Source organism: Saimiri boliviensis, chromosome 1, assembly GCF_048565385.1.
Source record: "Saimiri boliviensis isolate mSaiBol1 chromosome 1, mSaiBol1.pri, whole genome shotgun sequence".
NCBI classification, from domain to species: Eukaryota; Metazoa; Chordata; class Mammalia; order Primates; family Cebidae; genus Saimiri; species Saimiri boliviensis.
In genome coordinates this window covers 10,876,852-10,901,737 of record NC_133449.1, presented here as the reverse complement: position 1 = coordinate 10,901,737, position 24,886 = coordinate 10,876,852, and the positions used below count along the sequence as shown (strand labels likewise).

The following is a 24,886-nucleotide window of genomic DNA, read 5'->3' as shown; positions in this document are numbered from 1 at the left end:
ACATCATATGGTCCCGTGTAGCTGTTTATTCTCCCACCTTTGGCCTGATCTGATGATGTTCTAGGTTGTGTCTTGTAATCTTTTGAAAATAGAATGTATTCTCTTTTTTTGCCTAGACACTCTTACTAGGGATTTATAAAATAAGGCACTTTAGAGGAAGTAGTTTGGCTCGTTTGATGAAGAGGCATTTAAATTCTCATGACTGCCAGGCTGGGTGGTGCTAGCTCAGCTCCTCAGGAGGCTGAGGCAGGAGGATCACTTGAGCTCAGGAGTTCAAGGCCAGCCTGGGCAACATATGAGATACTGTGTCTAAAAAAGTAGTAATTTAAAAAATAAAATTAAAAAAAAATTAATTTAAGAAAGTTAAAAAATAAATTAAAAAAATAAAAAATAAAATCTTGAATTCAAAGCTCCCCTCTACCTTTCTTTGAACACAAACAAAAAATAACAACCTGAAGACATTTTTTGAAGTTTTGGATTGGCTGATTTGGGAAAGTCAGGTTTTCATTAAAGTTACTTGTAGTGTAGGTGTACTGGCAGGGCCTATAACACTTGTGGATTTCGCTGAGTACTGGCCAATATAGTGCCTTCAACATTTGCCATCTTTATACTTGCTTCAGTGCATCTATCACAGCCATTAAGAACACTGCATGGGAAGACCATTAGTGCCCTCTTTTAACTCTACCTGTATGTCATTTTAAGTTAGTCACAGTCTGCCTCTCTGGGCCTGACTTCCTCTTACGTAAAATAATAGAGCTGGTTTAACTCTTGGAGCAGCCTTGTCCATCCTGTCATGATGGGAAGTATTTATATCTGTGCTGTCTAGTGCAGTAACCACTGGTTGCATCAAGCACTTAAAATGTGACTAATATAACTAGGGAATTGTGTTTTTTATTTTATTTAATTCATTTTAACTTTAAATTGCCACCTATAGCTAGTAGCAACTGTGTTGTATAATGTGGCTCTAGAGAGTGATTTCAAAATGCTGATCCAGCTCAAGCATTAAAGGACTCTTGTCTGACCCCACATAGAAAATTCTTCTCTTCAACTGTTCAGTACAACATTTCCTTTCTTATGTTAAAAAAAAAAATCAAATTCTGGAGTTATCATTGATTTTATTTTGCTTTTAAGGGATGAGGGATCATTGGTGAGTGTTACAATTTAAATATATTCTTTGTTTTAAATATAACAGTATGTCTGTTGTTTTGACTAGGACTCTGTGCCCATAGAATATTTGTTCTTCCATGCATGTGACAAATTTAAACTTAACATATTTAAATATTAGATGAAAAGTATTTCATTTGCATTGTCTGTTACACTCAGTATCTTCTTCCTTGAAATTTTAGGGGATACTCCATTTTATGCAGATTCACTTGTAGGAACATATAGCAAAATTATGGATCATAAGAATTCACTGTGCTTCCCTGAAGATGCAGAAATTTCTAAACATGCAAAGAATCTCATCTGTGCCTTCTTAACAGATAGGTAATGTACATTGAATTTCTTTGTAGAGAAACCCTTTTATGTTTAAATTTGTAGAAATAAAAGCATACCTAGCTTATTTACATATGAAATCAGTCAGCCTCTCATTATCCAAGTAGCATCTAATTTGGGGTTAGCCTTTTTCTAATGTTAAGTCGTATGTGTACAACTCATTTGTAGTCTAACTCTAACTTTAACCCTCATGTCTAAAGAGGAAAAAAATAGAACTTGGGAAAATAATGGATTTGAAAGAAGTACAACTTTTATATTGTTCACATTTTATCCCCCAAGCTGGTTAATCTATATTACTCTTATATAACTTTTGAGAGGATTTTGTGTAAATAAATACTCAATAGGTTATCATCTTAAAGACTGTTCATGTTAGACTTGGGAGTGCTTCCTCCGTAACTCTTTTTAATTTGCATTTGAATATGAGCAAGGCTATCCGGAAATTCTATACTTTTAAAAACAAAATAGGTGAACAAAGGTATGAAAACCTGCCTCAAAAAGAGAAGCTAGAAAACTATTTTATTTCTCTTCCTTGGTTACTCCATTCAATTTTTTTCTAATGTCCCATTTTATATTTGTGATAGTAGTCATCCTGTCAAAGGACCAACATATACAAGAGACTGCTCACACCCTTGTCCAAACTTACACATCAGCTCTGTGATCTTGGGGAAATTATTTTTACTTTTTGGGGAAATAATTTTACTCATCCATGAAACAGTGGGCTCAAAATACATAAGGAAGGGCACTTCTAGCTTGATTGTGCCAAGATTCCTCATTGTTAACTTGTTACAAGCATTACTGCAGTGACTATCCTCACACATTCATCTCTGCAAACTTTTTATAGATTAAATCTTAAAAGATGGAATTCTGGGATATGGCGCATTTTAAAATTGGGTGATGTTATAAAATTGATCCCCAGAGAAGTTATATCAGAATGTATTTCTATTAATAAAATTGTTTTCCCCTCATCAAACTGAATATTACAAAACATTTTTCCTTTTTTTCATCAAAGAGGATCATTGTTTTTATCTATTAATCATTTGTAGAATGAAACTTTAATATCCGTCAGTTACATGGTTGATGAGCAGTCAGTGCTGATAAACCCAGAGTAAAATGGAAATGATGATTTATATATTAAGACCTGGAGATCAGGAGATGTTATCTTTGAAAAGGAGGAGAGATGCCTCTTTCTAGAGGATAGGGTGGAAGAAGAACAAAGCCTGTATAATGTTTGATGTGAGAACTGAGCAGGATTGGTAGGGATGGTCATAATTTGTGCCGGATGTTAAATTGTACCATAGGGTACACCTGTTTTATGTTAATGAAAGGAGTGTTATGAAAGATTTGAGTTAGTAGTTATTGGATGGGGGTGTGCAGTCTAAGGAATGATTGTAGGTGGAAAACAGATATTTTGAAAATAAGTTAATGCCATAAATATGCCTAGGAACAGTTCCCTTTAAGGTCTACGGGTTTTCCTATTTATGTTAAACATAGCTCCAGGGCCATGTATAACACAAATGCTCTCTATTTCCATACACTCTTCATTGAAGACTCAGAGGGTCAAAGAATGAAATTCTTTGTGACATTTTTCGTATATGCAGAATAACTTTAATATACACGTAGAGAGATAATCTATCAGAATAAATATGGATAGCTCCAAACATAACATATGAATTCTTTTTAGGAAACGGAGAGATTTTTAAAACAATATTTCTATTAGAGAAGTTTTGAATAACTCTTCTCTGCCATAAGTTAGACTATGTCTGTTTACATCCTGAAGTTATTGTCATTCAGTTGTGGCACATGCAGGTGAATTTTTTTTGCAAACTGTAGACAGAAACATTTTACTTCCCATGACATTTATTATGCATTACAGTTTTAAAAATCTATCTAAAGCGATCACATGCAGTAACTTGGGACTGTTTATTTTTGAGAAACATTTAAGCTGAATCTTTTAATAAAAATATCTCAAATTTACTTGTGATCCTTATTTTGGTTAAACTGTTGACATAGAGCTAATCTTTTTATTTTGTAATTTTTAAATAATACAATCTTTAACCGCATCATTTAGGGAGGTACGACTTGGGAGAAATGGGGTAGAAGAAATCAGACAGCATCCTTTCTTTAAGAATGATCAGTGGCATTGGGATAACATAAGAGAAAGTAAGTCAATAAACCCAAATATTTTCTTTCCATCACATTTTAAAACTCATGAGTTTATTCCTTTTTTGAAATAACAAGCATGTTTGATAATTCTTAATGCTAACTCATTTTTAAATTGAGAAATTCAATTCAAATTTGTTCTGTGGCAATATTTATAACTAAATATTCCTCAGTATCTTAGCAAACTATTAGTAATACTTCTCAACACTTTTATAATAAACATTACACATTTCTTAATTTGCCAAGTTAAGCTTTGTAGATCTTGATAATTTTCAGAATCAAGGCAATATAATCCTTTAAATGTGTTTGAATTGACGAATCAACAGTTAATTATTTAAATACTCTTAAATACTGTGGTTAGCATAGTAATTTATTTTTACTATGTATATTTGTCATTGATTCATTTTAAGGGTAAGAAATATTTCTGTTTAAAGAATATAGAACATTGAGGTCTCTAAATTCTGTGTAAATTATTGTTTCTTGCAATTTTTAATAACAATATGCTGCTTTCCTCATTTAATTGGTTAATCTATATTTAAAACTGATCTAATATATCAATAAACTATAAAATTTTAATTCTGTGAATCAATAAAATGGAAAATGTGCTGCTACAAATTTATGTAGTGTTATGAAATAATAAGTAATAAAATAGGATGGTTTATATGATGTATTTTGGTCATGAATGAAATAATTCATTTCTTTTCTTTTAATAGCGGCAGCTCCTGTAGTACCTGAACTCAGCAGTGACATAGATAGTAGCAATTTTGATGACATTGAAGATGACAAAGGAGATGTAGAAACCTTCCCAATTCCTAAAGCTTTTGTTGGAAATCAGCTGCCTTTCATAGGATTTACCTACTATAGAGAAAATTTGTATGTGGTTTATTATTTGTTAAATTTTACTGTTTTTAGAATCTAGCTATAAGATGATATTTTATTTTGAGAATGAATTACAGAAGATAAAGTATTAATTTGTTTTTTTCCAAAAGGACTGTCAGCAGAAAAATTCTTTATTATTTCTAAATGTTATATGTTATTCATTTGTGAGTTATTGCAAGACACCATTCTACATTCTTTTGGTGATATAGAGTAAAAACTAATACATGTTTTTGAAAAAACCTGTCATCTCATGAAGGATATAAGAGAATTATATAGTCATAAAGAAGGGTAGAATGTGACAGTTGCCTTAAGAAAGATGCTTAGAGAATCTGGAGAGGTTCAGAAGAAAAACAGAAGTTATCTCTTGGGTGGGAGTAGGGAGAAGTCAGGTCAGACCTCCAGGAAGAGATGGCATTTTAGCCAGGTCTAACAAGAAAAGGTTTTCAGGAGCTGAGATATGGGGAGATTAGGGGACAATTGTGAGGTGTTGAATACTGGGAGCAAATGTTTGGAATGTAAGCATACATTGGGAGCAGAGTAGTGTAGTCCAGTAGCACTCAAACATAGAGCATGTGCTACTGTATGACTGTTTGGAAGACTTGATGAGACTGTGTAATTTTCTTGCCTGTAATCTCTTTATCTGGCAGAGAATCTGACATAGGATCATTCAGTAAACATTGGTTAACTGAAGTGAGTATTGGATGTAAGATTAGAAAATATGTTGAGACCGAGTGTTGTGATTCGCACATGTAACCCTAGCACTTTGGGAGGCTGAGGTGGGAGGATAGCTTGAGCCTGGAGTTCTAGACCAACTGGGCAACAAAGTAAAATCCTGTCTTTACCCTCCCCATGCCCCCTCTCCAAAAAAAAAAAAGGCCAGATATGGTAGTCAGTGCCTATAATCCCAGATACTCAGACGCTGAGGTGAGAGGATCACTTGAGCCCAGGAATTCAAGGTTGGAATGAGCTGTTCCAGCCTGGGTGACAGAGTGAGACCATGTCTTTAAAAAAAAAAAATGATAGAGGAGTGAGTTTTGGGGAAGAATAAGCAACAGATGATTGTGTGCTCTGCTAAGGGACTTTTGACCACCTGGCATTGGGAAGCCACTGAAAACTGTTAAATAGTTGAATGAGGCATTAAAGATATTTGAGAAACATATATTTGACAAACTTGGAGTATATCTGTGTGTGTAGTGTGTAATGATCTTAATAACCATTGCAGTTTGCCCAGGACTGAGGGGTTTCCTAGGATGGGGCATGGGACTTTCATTGCAAAACGAGGAAAAATCCAGGCAAACCAGGATGAGTTGGTCACCCTAGTAATGAAAATGTTCTGAAAACTATTGTCATGCTGACCAAAATGAGGATATCAGGGCCAGGAGAAGCACAAGCATGGTGTAGGCAGAAGGGAAGGACCCAGTTGACAGAAACTGATAGTAAAATAGAAGTGACGATTTGCATATTAAGACCTGGAGATAAAGACATGCTATCCTTATAAAGGAGAAGAGATGTCTTTTTCTAGAAGATGGTATAGAAGAATGAAATAGTTACAGAAACTATGACTATTGCAGGCAGTTCACGCCTGTAATTCCAGCGCTTTAAGAGGCTGAGGTGAGAGGATCACTTGAGTCCAGAAGTTCAAGACCAGCCTTGGCAACATAGCAAGATCGTTTCTCCACAAAAAATTAGCCACGTGTGGTATGTGCCTCTACTCCTAGCTACTTGTAATGCTGAGGCAGGAGGATTACTGGAGTCTGGTAGTTTGAGGCTGCAGGGAGCTGTGATTGTACCACTGTACTCCAGCCTGGGTGATAGATTAAGAAAAGAAAGAAAAATTAGCTAATAAGATAAAGAGGTGGGAAGTATCATTTGATTTAGTGAGTCTGGTGCAAACAAAATAAAGGACTAGTTATCTCATAATAGGGAAAGGCAAGAAAAGTTTAGCATTTATTTATTTGTTTGTTTGCTTATTTATTGATAGGGAGTCTCAGTCTGTCACCCAGGCTGGAATGCAGTGATGTGATCTCGGTTCACTGCAACCTCCATCTCCTGGGTTCCAGCAATTCTCATGCCTCAGCCTCCCGAGTGAGACTACAGGCACCTGCCATCACGCCCAGCTAAGTTTTGTATTTTTTTTTTCAGTAGAGATAGGGTTTCACCACATTGGTCATACTGGTCTCGAACTCCTAACCTCAGGTGATCTGCCTGCCTTGGCCTCCCAAAGTACTGGAATTACAGGTGTGAGCCATCACGCCCAGCCCTAGCATTTTAAATTACTGAAAATGATAAAAATCTCATGAAGGAAAAATACTGCTTCATTTAAAATGATGTGTTGAAGTAAAAAGAGGGATATCTGTGTTTGATATTTAAGTCTGAGAATAATTGGAATAAGACAGCAAATGTATTAAAATGAAATGTAAAAGAATTTATTTCTCCCCTCTTCCATGTAGATTATTAAGTGACTCTCCATCTTGCCGAGAAAATGATTCAATACAATTGAGGAAAAATGAAGTATGTATAAATTGTTACTGCTGTAGTTATTTTAGTTGCATGTTTAAATATTTTAGTGATACCCATATTTTTAAAAAGCTAATTTGATGCTCCTTTTAAAATCAGATGGCATTCCTTCTGTAATACGGTTTAACACAGCATTGCAATGATTCTTTTATGTGAATAGTATCCTTCTACAAGATATGATGGCTAGCACAAAGAGGACTTCTGCATGGTTTAATCTTAGTTGAGTGCCAAAGTGATAGAAGAAGTTTGTAAACAACTATAATAACATTTAGAAAATTGACTTCTATAATTTGTAAATGCATGCAAAGCTAAATCATACATGTATATACACATACACGTAAATGATGATGCTAGGCATTTTTTCCTCAAACATGAAAACTAAAAAAGCAGGTTGGATAATCTTGTTATGGTTTGTGTTTTAGGAATTTTACAGAATATAACCAGCATTTTAAAATTTTAATATGTTTTCTGTTTTGTTTTGAATAGGAAAGTCAAGAGGTATGTTCATGTTGTCAAATACATTGAAAAACTGAGAAAAACTCTATCACTCTCGCAATGTTTAAATGTAGTCATATCCTACCTAGCATTTGGAGTCCTACATCCATCCAAGAGAGAAGTTCCCAACCTTTTCCTACCAAGTATCTCTTTTATTACTGTTCTGTAGATCTGTTGTATCAAATATGTATTATGTAATTTTGTTTTTATTTATCAAATATGTATAATTGGCAGCAAGAACTTCTGATTAGCATGTGATAACTGGTGTGCTCAAATTATTGTAATGCAGTCATAGCCAAAAGCAATTAAACTTGACTAGTTCATTAGCCTATACATATATTTTTATTAAAGGAAAATAAAGATAGATGCAGTATCTTGCTTAAGATAGATGCAGTATTAAAACCATGGAGAACCTAATCACTAGAAAGAATAATGGAAAGAACATTGTCATGGAGTCTAATAAACCTGCATTGATTTTTGGTGCTGCCACTTATTAACTATGCTATCTTGGCCTGGTTATTTACCTTTTTTGAATTTCAATTTATCAAGTAGATACAATACTACCATCTTTGTAGGATTTTTGTGAGTATTAACGAGATAACATTTGTAAAGTGCCTGACATTTTACCAAAGGCACCACACGAGCTCAAAAAGTTAAATTCTTTAAAAAGTAAATAATGTTCCAAAAATGGATTAATAGTTCCTGTAACTTAGCTTGTTTAAAGACTTACATAACTAGGGAAAGCTGCTGAAGAGATGGCTTATAATTAATTAGCTATCATTTATTCAAAAGTTACTGATTACTCCACAGTACTATGACCAGCACTATGTAAGAAGATATAAAAGAGTATGTTTTCTTACTTTCTACAGCACTATAAGTTTGAGCATATTCAGTTGAATACTCTGAATATTTGTTTCAGATGTACACCTTTTATTTTTATCTGAGTAGCCCAAATAATGACAATATTTTCAAGTAAATAATTCGTAGAAAAGCAGCAGAGGATACCAGAGGTGATACTCTTTATAATGATTTTGAAACTTTGTATCACAGAACAATTCTGCCACAGTTAGAGCTTCTTATGCATAGTTACATAAATGTGTTCATACATACATGTGTACTGTGATAGAAAGCAGGAGGTGGGAGAGTTTTTCCCTTTATCAATATAAGTCACATTAAGAAGGTACAAATACTGTGCCGTTATGGGGCACATTGTGTTTAGTGGAAAGACAAAATAAGCTTATCATTGTTTTCTTTAAGCCTCTCATTTTTAAATATGACCAAAATATATAATTACAGATTCTTGTTTTTTGACAGATTCAGAAAAAACTGTATACATTAGAGGAACATCTTAGCAATGAGATACAGGCTAAAGAGGAACTGGAACAGAAATGCAAGTATGTTTTATAGATAAATATTACATTATAAAATTTAAGTTTAAACATTTACTAAAAAAAAGGAGAGCTATGGCTGGGCACAGTGGCTCACGCCTGTAATCCTAGCACTTTGGGAGGCCGAGGCAGCTATTTGGGAGTCGGAGGTTGCAGTGAGCTGAGTTTGTGTCACTGCACTCCAACCTGGGCGACAGAGTGAGACTTGGTCTCAAAAAAAAAAAAAAAAAAAAAAAAGAACTACAAAGTAATTATGTAATTATTTTTAAATTTATAGACTATGTTTTATTGTAAATTAGAAGTTATTTACTTTTTTTTTTTTTAATCCTTCAGATCTGTTAATACTCGCCTAGAAAAAACAGCAAAGGAGCTAGAAGAGGAGGTAAAGTTGCCCCACTCTTTCATTAACATTTTTGTTAGTGAAAATCTTTCATGTCTGACTTACCTAAGGAGTTCTCTTAGTACCATAGTAATACATACTTTGAAACCTAACTTGTAGTGTTGGTGGACAGGACTAAATTATAGGGAAATCATGTTACAATAGGCTTCATTCTGTTATGTTTTTGCAAACGGTTTAATTTAGTATGTGTAGATATTTCAAGGAAAAAAATTGCTATTCATAACATTTTAGGCCATAGTATTAAATAATGATAGTTCAGTAGTAATGGAAAGTTATAGGAACACTGACTTTGAATAGCAAACAACATTTACGGTCCTTGTGATTTAAGAGTAGTATGCTAGTTTACAAATGTAGAAAGCATTATTATAGTTTTAACAAAAAAGCAGTGATAGGTCTTTTTTATCTGTTTGGAATAACAAGTATTTTTGTTTTGATTTTATTTTTATACATACTTTTTTTGATACTAACTTGAAGCATTATTTCAGATTACCTTAAGGAAAAGTGTGGAATCAGCATTAAGACAGTTAGAAAGAGAAAAAGCGCTTCTTCAGCACAAAAATGCAGAATATCAGAGGAAAGCTGATCATGAAGCAGACAAGAAACGAAATTTGGAAAACGATGGTCTGTGGTGTAGAATATTAATTACTTATCAAGAAAAAAATTAAGTGTGTGTATGTGTGATATGTTAAGCTTGCCACTGAAATGCTTTTTATTATAGTTAACAGCTTAAAAGATCAACTTGAAGATTTGAAAAAAAGAAATCAAAACTCTCAAATATCCACTGAGAAAGTGAATCAACTCCAGAGACAAGTAGGTGGATCTCAATTTTTAATAAAGATACTGAGTTTTATTTATGACTGTGTGATAACATTGGTTTTAATTGACAGTGTTGCAAAAGGCCTTTGTCTCTAATTTTAGAAATCATTTAGAAAATATTTTTAGGTTTTTGTTTATTTTAAATAGTTTCTAATGGGGGAATACATTGACTTATTTTTATTACATTGTATCTGTATTTATTTGTTGGTTGTTGTTTGGTTTTGAATGGAATAACAGCTGGATGAAACCAATGCTTTACTGAGAACAGAATCTGATACTGCCGCCCGATTAAGGAAAACCCAGGCAGAAAGTTCAAAACAGATTCAGCAGCTGGAGTCTAACAATAGAGATCTACAAGATAAAAACTGCCTGCTGGAGACTGCCAAGTTAAAACTTGAAAAGGAATTTATCAATCTTCAGTCAGCTCTAGAATCTGAAAGGAGGGATCGAACCCATGGATCAGAGATAATTAATGATTTACAAGGTATTGAAGTCGTGGTTGCCCTTGAACTAATTTTGATGATTCTTATTTTAGAAATAACTCTAGATGATGGATAGTGTGCTGGAGTAGCACATTTCTGAATATACTACTCTTATATAAAGTTAGAATATTAGAAATACATTGATAAAATTTTATGAACAAAGGATTTAATTTCAAATGGTATGATTTTAAGTATTAAACTCTTCAGGTAGTAGATTGGATTCCATTTGAATTAACTATAAAGTACAATACCAACAATATAAAACTCCTCTTCACAAACAACAGCTCCAAAATATAAGGTGGCTTGCAAACATTTTATTCTTAATTGAACATAAAACTTGTGGGTTTAATGTTTTTAAAAATGTTGCACTTTTTAGGTAGAATATCTGGCCTAGAAGAAGATTTAAAGAATGGCAAAATGTTATTAGCAAAAGTGGAACTGGAGAAGAGACAGCTACAGGAGAGATTTACTGATTTGGAAAAGGTAAAACATGTTTTAAATTTTTGCATAAGAAAATTGACAGTAGACTTTCAGATTAGAAGAATTATTCTAAACTAAGAGAAATCACTAACTGGAATATTTCCACATGCTCATGGATTCCTATTTGGACTTGTTTGTGTAGGTAACAGATGTATTTCCAGGCTTACCATAACACTGTACAAGCAGTCCTTAGCATGCTGGCTGCTCATGAAGGAAGGGGACCCATCCTGGAGTGCAGATAATGAGGATCTCTCTAGGAATCCAAGTAAAACTCAAATTTTGACTCGTAACATGTCTTAAAAATGACATATAAAGTCACTGTGACTTTTGGCATTTAGAAGTTTTTCTTTTAAAATACTCTAAGAAAGGGATGATTTCTAGAGTCTATGCAGTTAGCATTTTATTTTCATTCACTTATTTATTTACTCAGCTAAATATTCAGTGCATTTTATGTGGTAGAAACATCAGGACATTATTCAGTACTTTCCCTGAATAATGTCACAGTCGAATAGGTAAGTTTAAAAGTAATAATGAAGCACAAAGATAATTCTAATGCAGTATGGCAAATAGAATGATAAGAATGGACAGGGTACATGTATTGGGTGTATGGGATGCATCCCTAACCTGACAGCAGGATTGATTGGAAGGGCAAAGGCATATTCCAAATTAGGGAGAATAGCATGAGCAAAGACATAGAGGATGGAAAATAAAAAAGGCATTGTTCATTTATTTACATAAAAACTGTTCAATATTTCTAGAGTATAGAGTTGGGGGTCAGCAAACTTTAATATGTTAAGGGCAAGATAGTAAGTATTTTAGCTTTTGTGGGTTATATGGTCTCTTGCAACTGTTAAGCCCTGCTGTGATTCATAAAGGAATGGGTGTGACTATGTTCCAGTGAAACTTAAAAAAAAAAAAAAAAAAAAAAAATGTCAGGTTAGATTGGCTTGAAGATCACATTGTGGTCCTTATGTAAGGACATAAGGAACTCAGGTCAGAGTGAGGCTACAGAGCTAGGCATGAGGTAGATCATGCAAGATGGCGAATGCTCTATTAAGACATTTTGAATATAGTAATGGGCTCCCCACTTAAGGGCTTTAAATTGGACGATTTTAGTAGAGGTACATTAAAGATAGATCACTGTGTACTGTGTGGAGAATAGATTTGAAGAGGACAAGACTAATGGGAGACTTGGTACAGCCATTAAAAGGTTGGAAAAATTGGAAGACTCAAAAATACTTGGGTGAGGAACATTTGGCAGCACTTAGTAGTTGATTTGATATGGCACATGAGTAGCAGTCAAAGATGAGTCCCAGGCTTATAGGTTGTGGCAGGATATATAGTGATACTGTTAGTTAATAAAGAATAAAGGAAAGCTAGCTCATTCAGAAGAGGCAGTGATAAAGCCACTTTAGTCCTCTTAAGTTTGAGGGTACCTATAGGATAGCCAAATTAGAATGTCTGCAATGCAATAGACTATAGTAGTATAGAAATATTTGAGTCATTGGTACGTACGTAGCTGAAATCATATGAGTGGAATAGCCAATCTGGGAAGAGATTGTGTAAAGTAGTGATTTATTTAACTTCTTTTTTTTAAGGACAGAGTAGATTTACTCTGTTGGTGGATTATGTGGTTTGAGAAATCATTTTTTGTATGAAAGGTTTTATTTGGAAAAAATTTTATCACATTTATGATACGAACTATAGAAATCAAAGAATTAGAAAATCTTTGGGGTCTATGTAGAAAATAGGAGACCCATTGGGGCTTAGAACACCATCATTTAAGGCGCACCTGGGAAAGCATCAGGAACAGCATGAAGGATGCAAGCTCAGTGGAGAGAACCAAGTGAGTACAAGGTCAGCAGTGCCAAGGGATAACTTTAAGGGTGGCAGTAGTTCAAATAAGATAAAGACTGAAAAGGGTCTTTAGAATTTGATATTGAGAATAGCATTGCTCTTTTTGTTGAGATTAAGGCATCTTGATGCAGATCTTAGAATAGCAGAGTGATGATGTGGACTGTTGGGTGCAGTGGGAAGTAAAGAAGTATATAGATTACTATCCTAAGAGGTTTGAGTGAAGATGAGAGAGGAAATACTGAACATTCTTGTTAAGCCTGTTAAAAAACCATTTAAGGCTTGGCACAGCAGCTCATGCCTATAATCTCAAGCACTGTGGAAGGCTGAGGTGGGAGGATCCCTTGAGCCCAGGAGTTCAAGACCTGCATTGGCAGTGTTTAGTGAGACCTTGTCTCTACATTCAAAAATAAAATAAATTAGCCAGGAGTGGTGGCAAACATCTATAGTCCCAGTCACTTTAGAGGCTGAGGTGGGAGGATCACCTGAGCCTGGGGAGATTGAGGCTACAGTGACCCATGTTCACACCACTGCACTTTGGCCTGGGTGACAGAGCAAGACTGTCTCCAAAAGAAAAAAAAATTTTAGAAAGTTTTTGAAATTGCGAGCTAGTCTTTTTGTTGTTGTTGATCACTGCATTTTAAATATTTAATAGGAAAAAAGCAACATGGAAATAGATATGACATACCAACTAAAAGTTATACAACAGAGCCTAGAACAAGAAGAAGCTGAACATAAGGCCACGAAGGCACGACTAGCAGATAAAAATAAGATCTATGAATCCATTGAAGAAGCTAAATCAGAAGCCATGAAAGGTATGCATTTTTTAAAGAGTTTTCCAGAGGATTTTCCTAAGAATTGATTCTGTGTTCAGCTCTTTGGTTTTGAGACATATTTGTTTATATTTCGTTATCAAATATTGGGAACTGGAGGGAAAGAAACTAATAGAGAAGCTTTACATAGATATTATATTATTTTTTCTTTGTATCATTACAATAATCATTTCTAAGAAAGTAAGACCCAAACGCAGAATTACTTGATCAGATTTTTAGATCAGAGAGAAATTAATATTTCTCAATATATATACCTGGTAATATCTGTACCGCTCTGTATACCTGTGTCAGTAATAACAAGGTATATCCAGAACTTCACTCTATATACCTGTTACTACTGATACAGGTAATTCTTGTAACACAATAATTTTGTATTATAAAATTCTTGGCCAGTTTATGCAAGGTAAGAATTTAAAAGTAATAGGTGGTCTAAGTAGAATATAAGGTCACTGAGTATTTTGATCTCTAATGTGATGAAGATAATAGCCAGATTTGGTCAGGCCGTATAATACTAATGGATAACAAAGTTAACCTTTCCATAAACTAGCCTTTTTCCTGGAATTGTCTTAGGATAATTCCTTCTTTTCCAAATTGTTTATAATTATAATAACTCTGAAATTCCAAAGAAAATCAGTAGTTTAAGATATTCTTGTGAAAGCCTTAATACTCTTGAACAAAAATTTCTTTACACATTGAAGCATAACATTTATGAAATAACTTAGAAAAATAGCCTTTTAATTATTGCGTGTAATTAAAATGATAGATTTTCTTAGTAAAATCAGTGTAGTTTAAGGCACTAAATCAGGATGATAAGAAATGAAATGAGCACTTTCTTTAGATAAATCTAATTGTAAGGGAGAAAGTTACTGGGCCGTATTTCCTTGTCTGTGGCCTAGAAGATAGAGTTGAATTATTTTCATTGAGGTATAATTTACATGCAATAATAAAATATAAACATTTTTGACATTTTGTAATATACTCAAAAAACTACCGCTCAAAACAAGATGAAAAATATATCAGGCTGGGCATGCTGGTTCACACCTGTAACTCTAACACTTTGGGAGGCTAAGGTGGGAGGATATCTTGAGCCCAGGAGTTTGAGACCACCCTGGGCAACATAACAAGACCCCATCTCTACAAAAAACATAAACATTAGCTGGGTGTAGTCATGTGCGCCTGTAGTCCCAGCTACTTAGGAGACTGATGCAGGAACACTGCTTGAGCCCAGGAGTTCAGGGCTGCAGTGTGCCATGACTGTATCGTTGTACTCCAGCCTGGGTAACAGAGTAAAACTCCATCTCAGAGAAAAAAAAAAAAGTATTTTCATTACCTCAGTGATCTCTCTTTCTATTCTCAATGCCTACATTAGGTGATTGGTTTTTTAAATTTAGGACATTTGTTTAGTGGTTGTTTTCTGAACTGATAAAAATCAACCAACTCAGTATTAACTACATTTTTTTCAATTATAGCGCTAATGTAAGATACACGATGACTTCCATATTTTACACATGAGTACACAAAACTGTTAAATATCATAGATGGTATTCAACTCTGAGGCTAAAGCCTTTGGTCCTTCTGTTGCATGTCATTGGCTCTTTGGATTAAGAACATGGCTTACCAAATAATTATTAGCTATGTGACCTTGTCTAATTAAACTTTCTGTGTCTCTGTGTCTGTGAAGGGACAATTATAGTATTGTTATGTTGTTGTGAAAATCAAGTACAGTAAAACATTTAAAGTGTTTAGAAATACTTGACTGTTATTAATACTACAAGAGGAATGTTTCATTTTTCTTCACTTGTGAAGACCATTAAACACTAAATATTCACAGATTTAATTTTTACCTACTATAACTTTGTAATAGATGATAATTAGATGTTGAACATTAGTTATGAAAAAGCAGAGGAGCCATAATTGAATGTGAAGTACTAATCAATAAATATATCAAGATAATCCTTTAACTTTGATGACTGACATTTAACACTGAAATCACGTGGAACTTTGCCTTCTGATAAGTAAAATAGATTAAACGTTTATTGTAAATAATTTAGAAAATACAGGAAAGTATAAAGAAAAAAAGCAAAGATTACTCATAATCCTATGAGTTAGGATGCTATTTTGTAAATTTTCTCCATTTCCTATACTATTTTGCTTTGTTTAAAAAAAAAAAGAAAAAAGACATTAAGAACGTTTCCTTAGATCATTAAAAATTCTTCTTAAATAATAAGCACTTACTAAATGCTTGCCGTTTGACAGGCAGCATTTAAGTGGTAAATATGTGTTAACTAAAATCTTCACAACCTCCCTAGGAAGGTAGCTGCTGTTATCTCTATTCTAGAGATAAAGAAACAGAGATCCAGAGAGGTGAATCACTTGCCCAAACAGTGTTAGACCCAGGGTTTAAGCTGAGAAAGTTTGGTTCCAGAGTCCTGTCTTTTACCACCACCCTAAAACATAATTTTCAAGACCTGCATAATAATGCGTTAATATGAAAAGAGCTATGGAGATCATAGAATCTACCTGGATTGTTTTAAGGTAAAAATAGTAATACGAAGAGACATAGAAATATCAGTAAAATAAAAGAATTCTTTATTTAAAAGAAGTAAGCATCTTATGGAATGTGAATAAAGGCAGAATTTTCTTGCTTCCATTAGAATAGATGTAATATTACAGAGTGTGATACATTTTTATGCCCTATGAAACTCCTAATTTTCAAGTATGAAATTCTTGACATTTCAAATATATTTGGAGGAGTAGTGAAAATATTAAATTGAAAATTAAGGCTGGGCCCAGCGGCTCTCGCTTGTAATTCCAGCACTTTGGGTGGCTGAGGTGGGTGGATTGCTTGAAGCCAGAAGTTTGAGACCAGCCTAGCCAACATAGTGAAACCCCATCTCTACTAAAAATACAAAACTTAGCTGGGTGTTGTGGTGCACACCTGTGATCCAAGTTCTGTCTGGAGGCTGAGGCATGAGAATTGCTTGAATCCAGAAGGTTACAAAGAGCCGAGATGGCACCACTGCACCCTGGCCTGGACAACAGAATGAGACTGTCTCAAAAAAAAAAATTAATAAAATATAAGGCAGTATCATTTACCATTTTTATTAGTATGGTGTCATATATTTAATGTGCTTTTATTTATAAATTTATGATTAAAATATTAAATTGAAAATACAAATATAAGGCAGCATTATTTATTATAATTTTTGTTAGCACTGTCATATATTTCATATACTTCTTTTATATGTAAATTTATTATTATGTTCATTTTTATTGTACTAGAAATGGAGAAGAAGCTCCTGGAGGAAAGAACTTTAAAACAGAAAGTAGAGAATCTATTGCTAGAAGCTGAGAAACGATGTTCTATATTAGACTGTGACCTCAAACAGTCACAGCAGAAAATAAATGAGCTCCTTAAACAGAAAGATGTGCTAAATGAGGATGTAAGTATTAAGGGTACTGATGATTCATAATAAACTAATGAATTTATAAATAAGAATTTAGGGTTATAAAGAATTTAGGGTTATGATTTCATAATTTTAAAGTAGTTCTTATAGTAGTCTACAGCCTGTTGGTTTAACTAAATTTTGATGATATACTAAATCATAATTTAAACATTTTTAAAGTTACATGTATCTTAAAGATCATATTTTATTTAAAAATACATTTATAACATAATTAAAAATACCAAAAAAATGCTTTACTATGAAATGAATTAGCTACCTACGGGTAAAACATTTGTGTTACATCACAATATTTTATACCAGCTTCGTTGATGAGATAAGTAGAAATAATGTACTTATGTAACAAGTACACAATTTATTTCTTAGGTTAGAAACCTGACATTAAAAATAGAGCAAGAAACTCAGAAGCGCTGCCTTACACAAAATGACCTGAAGATGCAAACACAGCAGGTTAACACACTAAAAATGTCAGAAAAGCAGTTAAAGCAAGAGAATAACCATCTCCTGGAAATGAAAATGAACTTGGAAAAACAAAATGCTGAACTTCGAAAGTAAGTTAATTGAGACATTTTAATTTGCCAGTTATCCGTGTATAAGTTAATTTTGGTGTATCTGTGTATTTTCTTTTGAGCATTTTACTTTGTTGACCACGTTTTCTCTTTCTTTCTGTACAAGTAATATGTTGAGTGTCACTGTTGTCCTTCAAGATTTTATTTGTTTCCCTGCTGCTACCTAATTATGATGTGATAGAGGACTTGTTGGTGATGAGGCAGAAGAAAATATCTGGAATCTTCACAGCATGCTTTTAGATTCCTCCTCAGGGCTGTTTCTCAAGCTTATTGTCCATGTGCCCGTTGTTTGTTTCTTTAGTGTCTTAGACTTAGAAATGTTTGACTTAAATAAATACCTTGTAAATTTTTAGTCATGTCATAGGAAATACTCTGGTGCTCTACCTGATATACTTAAAATTTTAAGTAAAATTTATTTTACTTAAAATTGAGAACATATTGTTAAAATCCTTTAAAAATATTATAGGCACAGTGGTGCACATCTGTAGTCTCATCTGCTTGGGTAGCTGGGGCAGGAGGATCACTTGAGGCCAAGTGAGATTGCTTTGTGCTGTGATCACACCTGTGAATAGCCACTACACTCCATCCTGGGCACATAACAAGAACCCAACTATAAAAAAGATAAAATATACAGTATATATGCTATTAAAGTTTTCCCATTTATTCTATTAGAAGGAGAATTACTTTTCCTAATCATGACCAAAGGTCATATTGGATCCCAGTTATTTGATGAAAGACAGTGTGATAGAGTGGAAAGAACAGAGGCTTTGGATCCAGACAGACTGAGGCGTGAATACTGATTCCGTAACGTGCTAGCTAACCAACACTGGGCCAATGATTTAATTTCTCTAAGCCTTTTTTCACACTTTTGTGAAAGGGGGCAGTAATAGCTTCCTTTTTAGGGGTGCTGTAAAGGATAACAATGGTTTATTTAAAGCATCCATCGTATGATAAGTGGAAGGGACTGTTACTGCTAGATCTATTACTGTTACGACTACTACTGATTTATCCTCATTGTAATTGTCTGTTTTATGCATACCTGTGACAGGTCAGTAAGAATGATACTATCTAAGAAAGGATGCTCAAAATATTCAAGTACACTTGTTCTTTTTGCTGATCTATATGTTGCCAGGGTAAGCCTAGACCTTAAACTTAATGAGATTTAAACTTTTAAAATTGGAACTAGAAATTAGAACAGTAGTCAGACATCTTTGTGTTGTTTTTTTCTTGTCTTTTCATTAGCTTTGTTTTTCTCTCTCATTTCACAAATATATGTGAGGTTGAGTTTTCTGTACCTTTTATTTTGTTTTTTGCTTGTTTTTAAATTGTATCATACAAACTGTACTGTTCTCCAATTTGCTTTATTCCTCCTTGGTTTTGGTGTGGGATAACTGTAATTTTTATGTTTTTAAACAAGGCCAAAATGTAATGTACTATTTCAACCCAACTTCTTGAATGGGTTGTTGGGCTTGCTTTTTATTTATTGTATTTATTATTTTATTCCTTTATTGAAGATTAACATAATGCAGAAAAAGTACACAAATATTAAGTGTGGAGCTGAGTGAATTTTTACAAAGTATACAAATCTGTGCAGCCACCATCCATGTTTAGATCTAAAGCCAGCACTTCTTACCTCTTCAGAAGCCCCTCCCAGGCATTCTTCACTCCCTGCTAACATGACCAGATTTTAGGTGCTCTTTGGATTCTTCCACTTGGTTGGCATGAAGGACTGATGACAGTGTCTGTATGTGAATCTGTGATTCCATGTTGATTTAGTCTAACACTGGTCTCAGAACCCCTTTATACTCTTAAAAATTATCAAGGGTTCCAAATGAGTTTTTGTTTACATTTGTTGTATCTAATGATATGTATTGTGTTAGAAATTAAAACTGAAAAAACTTTAAAACATGGAACACACAAACACATATTAACCGTCAGAGTGATGACACATTCGTAAGTCATGTGGCCTTAGGAAAAGTACACATGTACATAACAAGGGAATGAGAGTCATAAAAAGCCATGGTACTCACTGTTATGAAAATGATTTAACCTCATGGGTTCTGTGAAAGAACCTCAGAGACTCCCCGGGGTTCCCCCAGACCATACTTTGAAAGTTGCTGGTTTAAAATGTGTATAAGTTATTTAAACCTTTGATTCAATGTCCTCACAGAGAACGTCAGGATGCAGATGGGCAAATGAAGGAGCTCCAGGATCAGCTCGAAGCAGAACAGTATTTCTCAGTAAGTTCAGACACATTCATTTGCAAATAGCAAACAGAGTTTTGGATGGGATGTTTTATTTATACCATACAACTCATATAAAAAGATCAACTGGGTAAAAGAATGTAGGTAGTTTGAGAGAAATGTATTATCATTGCTAGAAAAATAGTTCTAAGCACATACCATACTTGATGAAGCTGATTAACAGCATTGTTTTTTGAGGAAGAATATATTTTCATAATGCAAGAAGTAAAATAAAATTATCATTTTAATGTGCTTTTTTGAGATCAGTTTTTAAAATATGAAGTTAGAAACTCACTTCTGTTTTATTGATTTGAGCCAACATTTTTTGTCTAAATTCTTAATGTTTTTCCTTGCCTCCTCATTCATTTTACCTAAATCTATGCTGTTAAATAAGAAATAGCACTATGATACCCAGTTGAAAATCATGCTTCTTAATTATTAGCTGAACTTGTATTCGTTAATCACCAGTTGATGACTAGAAAATAAGAAAGTTAATATTCATTTGCTCAGGGACTTGCCAGTAAGAAAATACTTTTATGTGTTCTTTTTGCCTGGATAGCTTTTGAATGTAGAAGTAATATTTCTGAAGATGATACACATTTCTGTTGTATTTTGCCATTTAGACCCTCTATAAAACACAAGTTAGGGAGCTTAAAGAAGAATGTGAAGAAAAGACCAAACTTGGTAAAGAATTACAGCAGAAGAAACAGGAATTACAGGATGAACGGTAAGTATGAGACCCTTGTCTCTTTGTTCATAGCTGTATACTTTGCTCCTAGAATAATGCCTGGTAGTCACCAAATAAAAAATTATTGATGAAGTGAATTAGAGAAAAACTTGTACTTCATAGGGAAAACTGAACCATTAAAATAACATGCTGCTAAAATGTAGGGACTCCTTGGCTGCCCAATTGGAGATCACCTTGACCAAAGCAGATTCTGAGCAACTGGCTCGTTCAATTGCTGAAGAACAATATTCTGATTTGGAAAAAGAGAAGATCATGAAAGAGCTGGAGATCAAAGAGATGATGGCTAGACACAAACAGGAACTTACTGAAAAAGATGCTACAATTGCATCTGTAAGTAAAATTCTTGGTACTTTTTTGGATTATAATCAAATTGCTGTATCTTAAATCTTCTTTAGATATACTAAGAAGTATCATAGATCTAAACGAAAAATTATATATGCTGGCTAAAAGATTTTTAATCTGGTTAACCATCAGCTTCTCAGTGTTGTTTGGCAGAGGAGCTTACTAAAAAACTACTTCCAGTGACTTCACCTGTTGATGAATTCAAAGTTAAAGAACCAAAGTGAAAGGGAAAATAACAAAGGTAGAAAACAATTTAAGTCATTTTTTTTCTTTTTAAACAGAGCTTAGTTCAGAAGAATCTGGAAACAACCATGAAAACAGTTCTGTTCAGGTTGAAAAAATTGCAATAAAGATTTCAGAGAGAAGTCAAATATCAAGTATATAGATTTACCCTATCAGTTAGCCAGACCTGTTGAAATGCTGCAGTAATTAAAAAGTGTGGTATTAGAACAGGGATATTCAGTCCTGTTCATTGGAAGTGAAAAGGGAGGCCAGAGAGATTTCTGCATATACCGGAACTTGGTATATATGATGGTAGTGGCAGTATGCAATTCACTGGGAAAGGACACATTTCATAAATGGTTTTGGAATAACTGTATTTTTATGTGGAAAGGAAAAAAATTAAATCCCCACCACACACAAAAGCAAATTTTAGCTATCTTAAGGAATAACTGTAAAAAATAAAAAATTTAAGCTATTAGAACAGAATCTAAAAGTTACATATGACAGCATAAATAAATGACAGAAAGGAAATATTTGTAATATGTTCATCAGACAAGGGATTTGTCTCTAGAGTATATGTAGAATTTCTGTAATTCAGTAAGAAAGGATTAAACAATTTGGAAGAAAACTTAGCTAAAAGACAAAACCCAAATATACAAGCACATAATTAACCTCACTGTTGTTCAAGAAAAGCCTTTGTAAAATAACTTTGAAGCACCATTTCATACCCATCACATTAGCAGAAATCCAGTAGCTGACAATTTCAAGTGTCTGAAGAATGTCTAGAAGAAGATGCTATTCTTATTCACTATGGGAAGTGTAAATTTAGTATGGCATAGTACAGTAAGTAGTATGACATTCCCAGTAAGTTTTAGGTATTCATATAATGCAGTCCAAAGAAAGTCCACACTAAGATAAATACACTGTAGAAACTCAGGCACAATGTGTATAGCAGCATAAATACATTAGCAAAAACTCAAATGTCCATGAATGAATGAATGGATACATTAAATGTGATAGAAGATGGAACAGTTATGTCAGGTAAAATGAATTAGTTAGGTCTTTATTTGTATCAGCAATTTAATGCTTTAATATGCCGTTGAGTGAAAACAATTACAGAAAGATAAATACAGTAAGATTGAAACTCATAGCCTGGCATGGTGGCTCATGCCTGTCATTGCAGCACTTTGGGAGTCCAAGGTGGGAGGATTGCTTGAGCTCCAGGAGTTTGAGGCCAGCCTGGGCAACAGTGTAAGACCCTGTTTCTACCGAAAAAACACACACATTTTAGCCAGGTGTAGTGGCTCATGCCTGTAGTCCCAGCTAGCTACTCATGGGGGCTGAAGTGGGAGGATCCTTTGAGTCTTGGAGACTGAAGCAACAATGAGTGGTGATTGCACCATTGTGCTCCACCCTGGGCAACAGAGCTTGAGACCTTATCTCCAAAAAGAGAAAAGGAAAATCACATAAAGGCACACTATGTTTTGTTTCATGTGTATGTAATGAAATATAATCATGGGTCGAAAGGGGAAACACATAATTTATAATAAAGCTTCCTTCAGGCCAATAAAACTTACTCATGCCTGTAAGTAATCCCAGCAGTCTAAGAGGCCTAGGCAGGCGATCACTTGAGGCCAGGAGTTTGAGACCAGCCTGACCAACGTAGTGAAACCCCATCCTACTAAAAATGCAAAAATTAGCCAGGTGTGGTGGGACATGACTGTAATCCCAGCTACTCAGAAGGCTGAGGCATGAGAATCTCTTGAACCCAGGAGGCAGAGGTTTCAGTGAGCTGAGATCGCCCCACTACAGTCTGGCCTGGGTGACAAAGCGAGACTCCATCTCAAAAAAACAAACCCAATAACTTCCTTCAGGAAAGAAAAATAGGAGTAGAATTTGAAAGGAATACCAAAGGCTGTCAATGTCTTCAGTAAAAGTTAATTTTCCAAATGGTGTTCTATAAGAAATATTATAAGGCCGGGCGCAGTGGCTCAAGCCTGTAATCCCAGCACTTTGGGAGGCCGAGGCGGGTGGATCACGAGGTCAAGAGATTGAGACCATCCTGGTCAACATGGTGAAACCCCGTCTCTACTAAAAATACAAAAAAATTAGCTGGGCATGGTGGCGCGTGCCTGTAATCCTAGCTACTCAGGAGGCTGAGGCAGGAGAATCGCCTGAACCCAGGAGGCGGAGGTTGCGGTGAGCCGAGACCGCACCATTGCACTCCAGCCTGGGTAACGAGTGAAACTCCGTCTAAAAAAAAAAAAAGAAATATTATAATTTTTAAATTTGCTTATTCTGCATGGTTGGAATGCAGGACTTTGAATTTCCTTTTTTATTTGTTTACCTCATTTTAAAAACTGCTAAAGATTTATGAGAGAAGAGCAAATTTTTGGCTTCCTAGTGTACATGTGAAGTCTGTTATAGTTAGCAAAGTTTTCATCAAGGGTGAAGTTTGGTAAGGTAGTGCAAGGGCAAGAAGTATAGAGATGAATGTATTTAGAAAAATAAGAGATTTAGGCTGGGCGTAGTGGCTGACACCTGTAATCCCAACACTTTGAGAAGCCAAGGTGGATAGATCACCTGAGGTCAGGCGTTTGAGACCAGCTTGGCCAACTGGGCAAAACCCTGTCTCTCCTAAAAATACAAATATTAGCCAGGCATGGTGGCACACGCCTGTAGTCCCAGCTACTCGGGAAGCTGAGGCAGGAGAATCGCTTGAACCCAGGAGACAGAGGTTGCAGTGAGCCAAGAAAGCCAAGATCACACCATTGCACTCCTGCCTGGGTGACAGAGTGAGACTCTGTCTCAAGAAAAAAAGAAAAGTAAGAGGTTTAACAATATTCTAGGATATTTCCCATTTGAATCATTGTTTTATAACATAAATTGTGTAAATTGGGATGTGATTATTTTATTCCTCTTTCATTTCTTAGCTTGAGGAAACTAATAGGACACTAACTAGTGATGTTGCCAATCTTGCGAATGAGAAAGAAGAATTAAATAACAAACTGAAAGATGTTCAAGAGCGTATGTATTAACAAAGAATGTTTATTTTTAATACACCTTATGTTTATTAGCTGCTATAATTATCAGTGTAATTTTAACTTTTTTTCCATGTTTCAGAACTGTCAAGATTGAAAGATGAAGAAATAAGTGCAGCAGCTATTAAAGCACAGTTTGAGAAACAGCTATTAACAGAAAGAACACTCAAAACTCAAGTATGTATAATAAAATCTAAATACAATTTTGAATTTCATCTCAGTTTATCTCTTTTATGTTTTACTTCTAGGCATTACAAATTGGTAGCAGTAGTCATCAAATGTACCAGTATTTGTGAAGTCACAATTATTTGGTTTTTGCCAGGTTGGGATAAGTTAGATTTGATTAATATTGTTCAATTCTATGTCTACTAAAATTTTTCTTAATTTTTCCTTTTGGAATCACATTCTCTTTCAGTTTATCATTGTAATTTAGCATGTTTTTCGACTTTTAAGAACTGT

The 24,886-nt window shown here is 34.4% G+C and overlaps 1 protein-coding gene across 3 annotated transcripts in view; it reads left to right on the top strand.

The window, feature by feature from the left end:
• ROCK2 (Rho associated coiled-coil containing protein kinase 2) overlaps positions 1–24,886 on the top strand; it is a 151,789-nt gene that overhangs the window by 108,675 nt on the left and 18,228 nt on the right. For all 3 annotated transcript variants that reach the window (XM_074394045.1, XM_010337938.3, XM_074394035.1), the window contains exons 7-25: positions 1,347–1,485; positions 3,563–3,654; positions 4,368–4,527; positions 6,984–7,044; positions 7,537–7,548; positions 8,860–8,939; positions 9,267–9,315; positions 9,819–9,954; positions 10,052–10,143; positions 10,387–10,633; positions 11,008–11,114; positions 13,621–13,780; positions 17,081–17,241; positions 17,629–17,813; positions 20,002–20,071; positions 20,698–20,801; positions 20,966–21,152; positions 24,320–24,413; positions 24,510–24,604. In XM_074394045.1, coding sequence (XP_074250146.1) covers positions 1,347–1,485; positions 3,563–3,654; positions 4,368–4,527; positions 6,984–7,044; positions 7,537–7,548; positions 8,860–8,939; positions 9,267–9,315; positions 9,819–9,954; positions 10,052–10,143; positions 10,387–10,633; positions 11,008–11,114; positions 13,621–13,780; positions 17,081–17,241; positions 17,629–17,813; positions 20,002–20,071; positions 20,698–20,801; positions 20,966–21,152; positions 24,320–24,413; positions 24,510–24,604 — 2,231 coding nt within the window. The remainder of the gene's footprint in view (positions 1–1,346; positions 1,486–3,562; positions 3,655–4,367; positions 4,528–6,983; positions 7,045–7,536; positions 7,549–8,859; positions 8,940–9,266; positions 9,316–9,818; positions 9,955–10,051; positions 10,144–10,386; positions 10,634–11,007; positions 11,115–13,620; positions 13,781–17,080; positions 17,242–17,628; positions 17,814–20,001; positions 20,072–20,697; positions 20,802–20,965; positions 21,153–24,319; positions 24,414–24,509; positions 24,605–24,886) is intronic.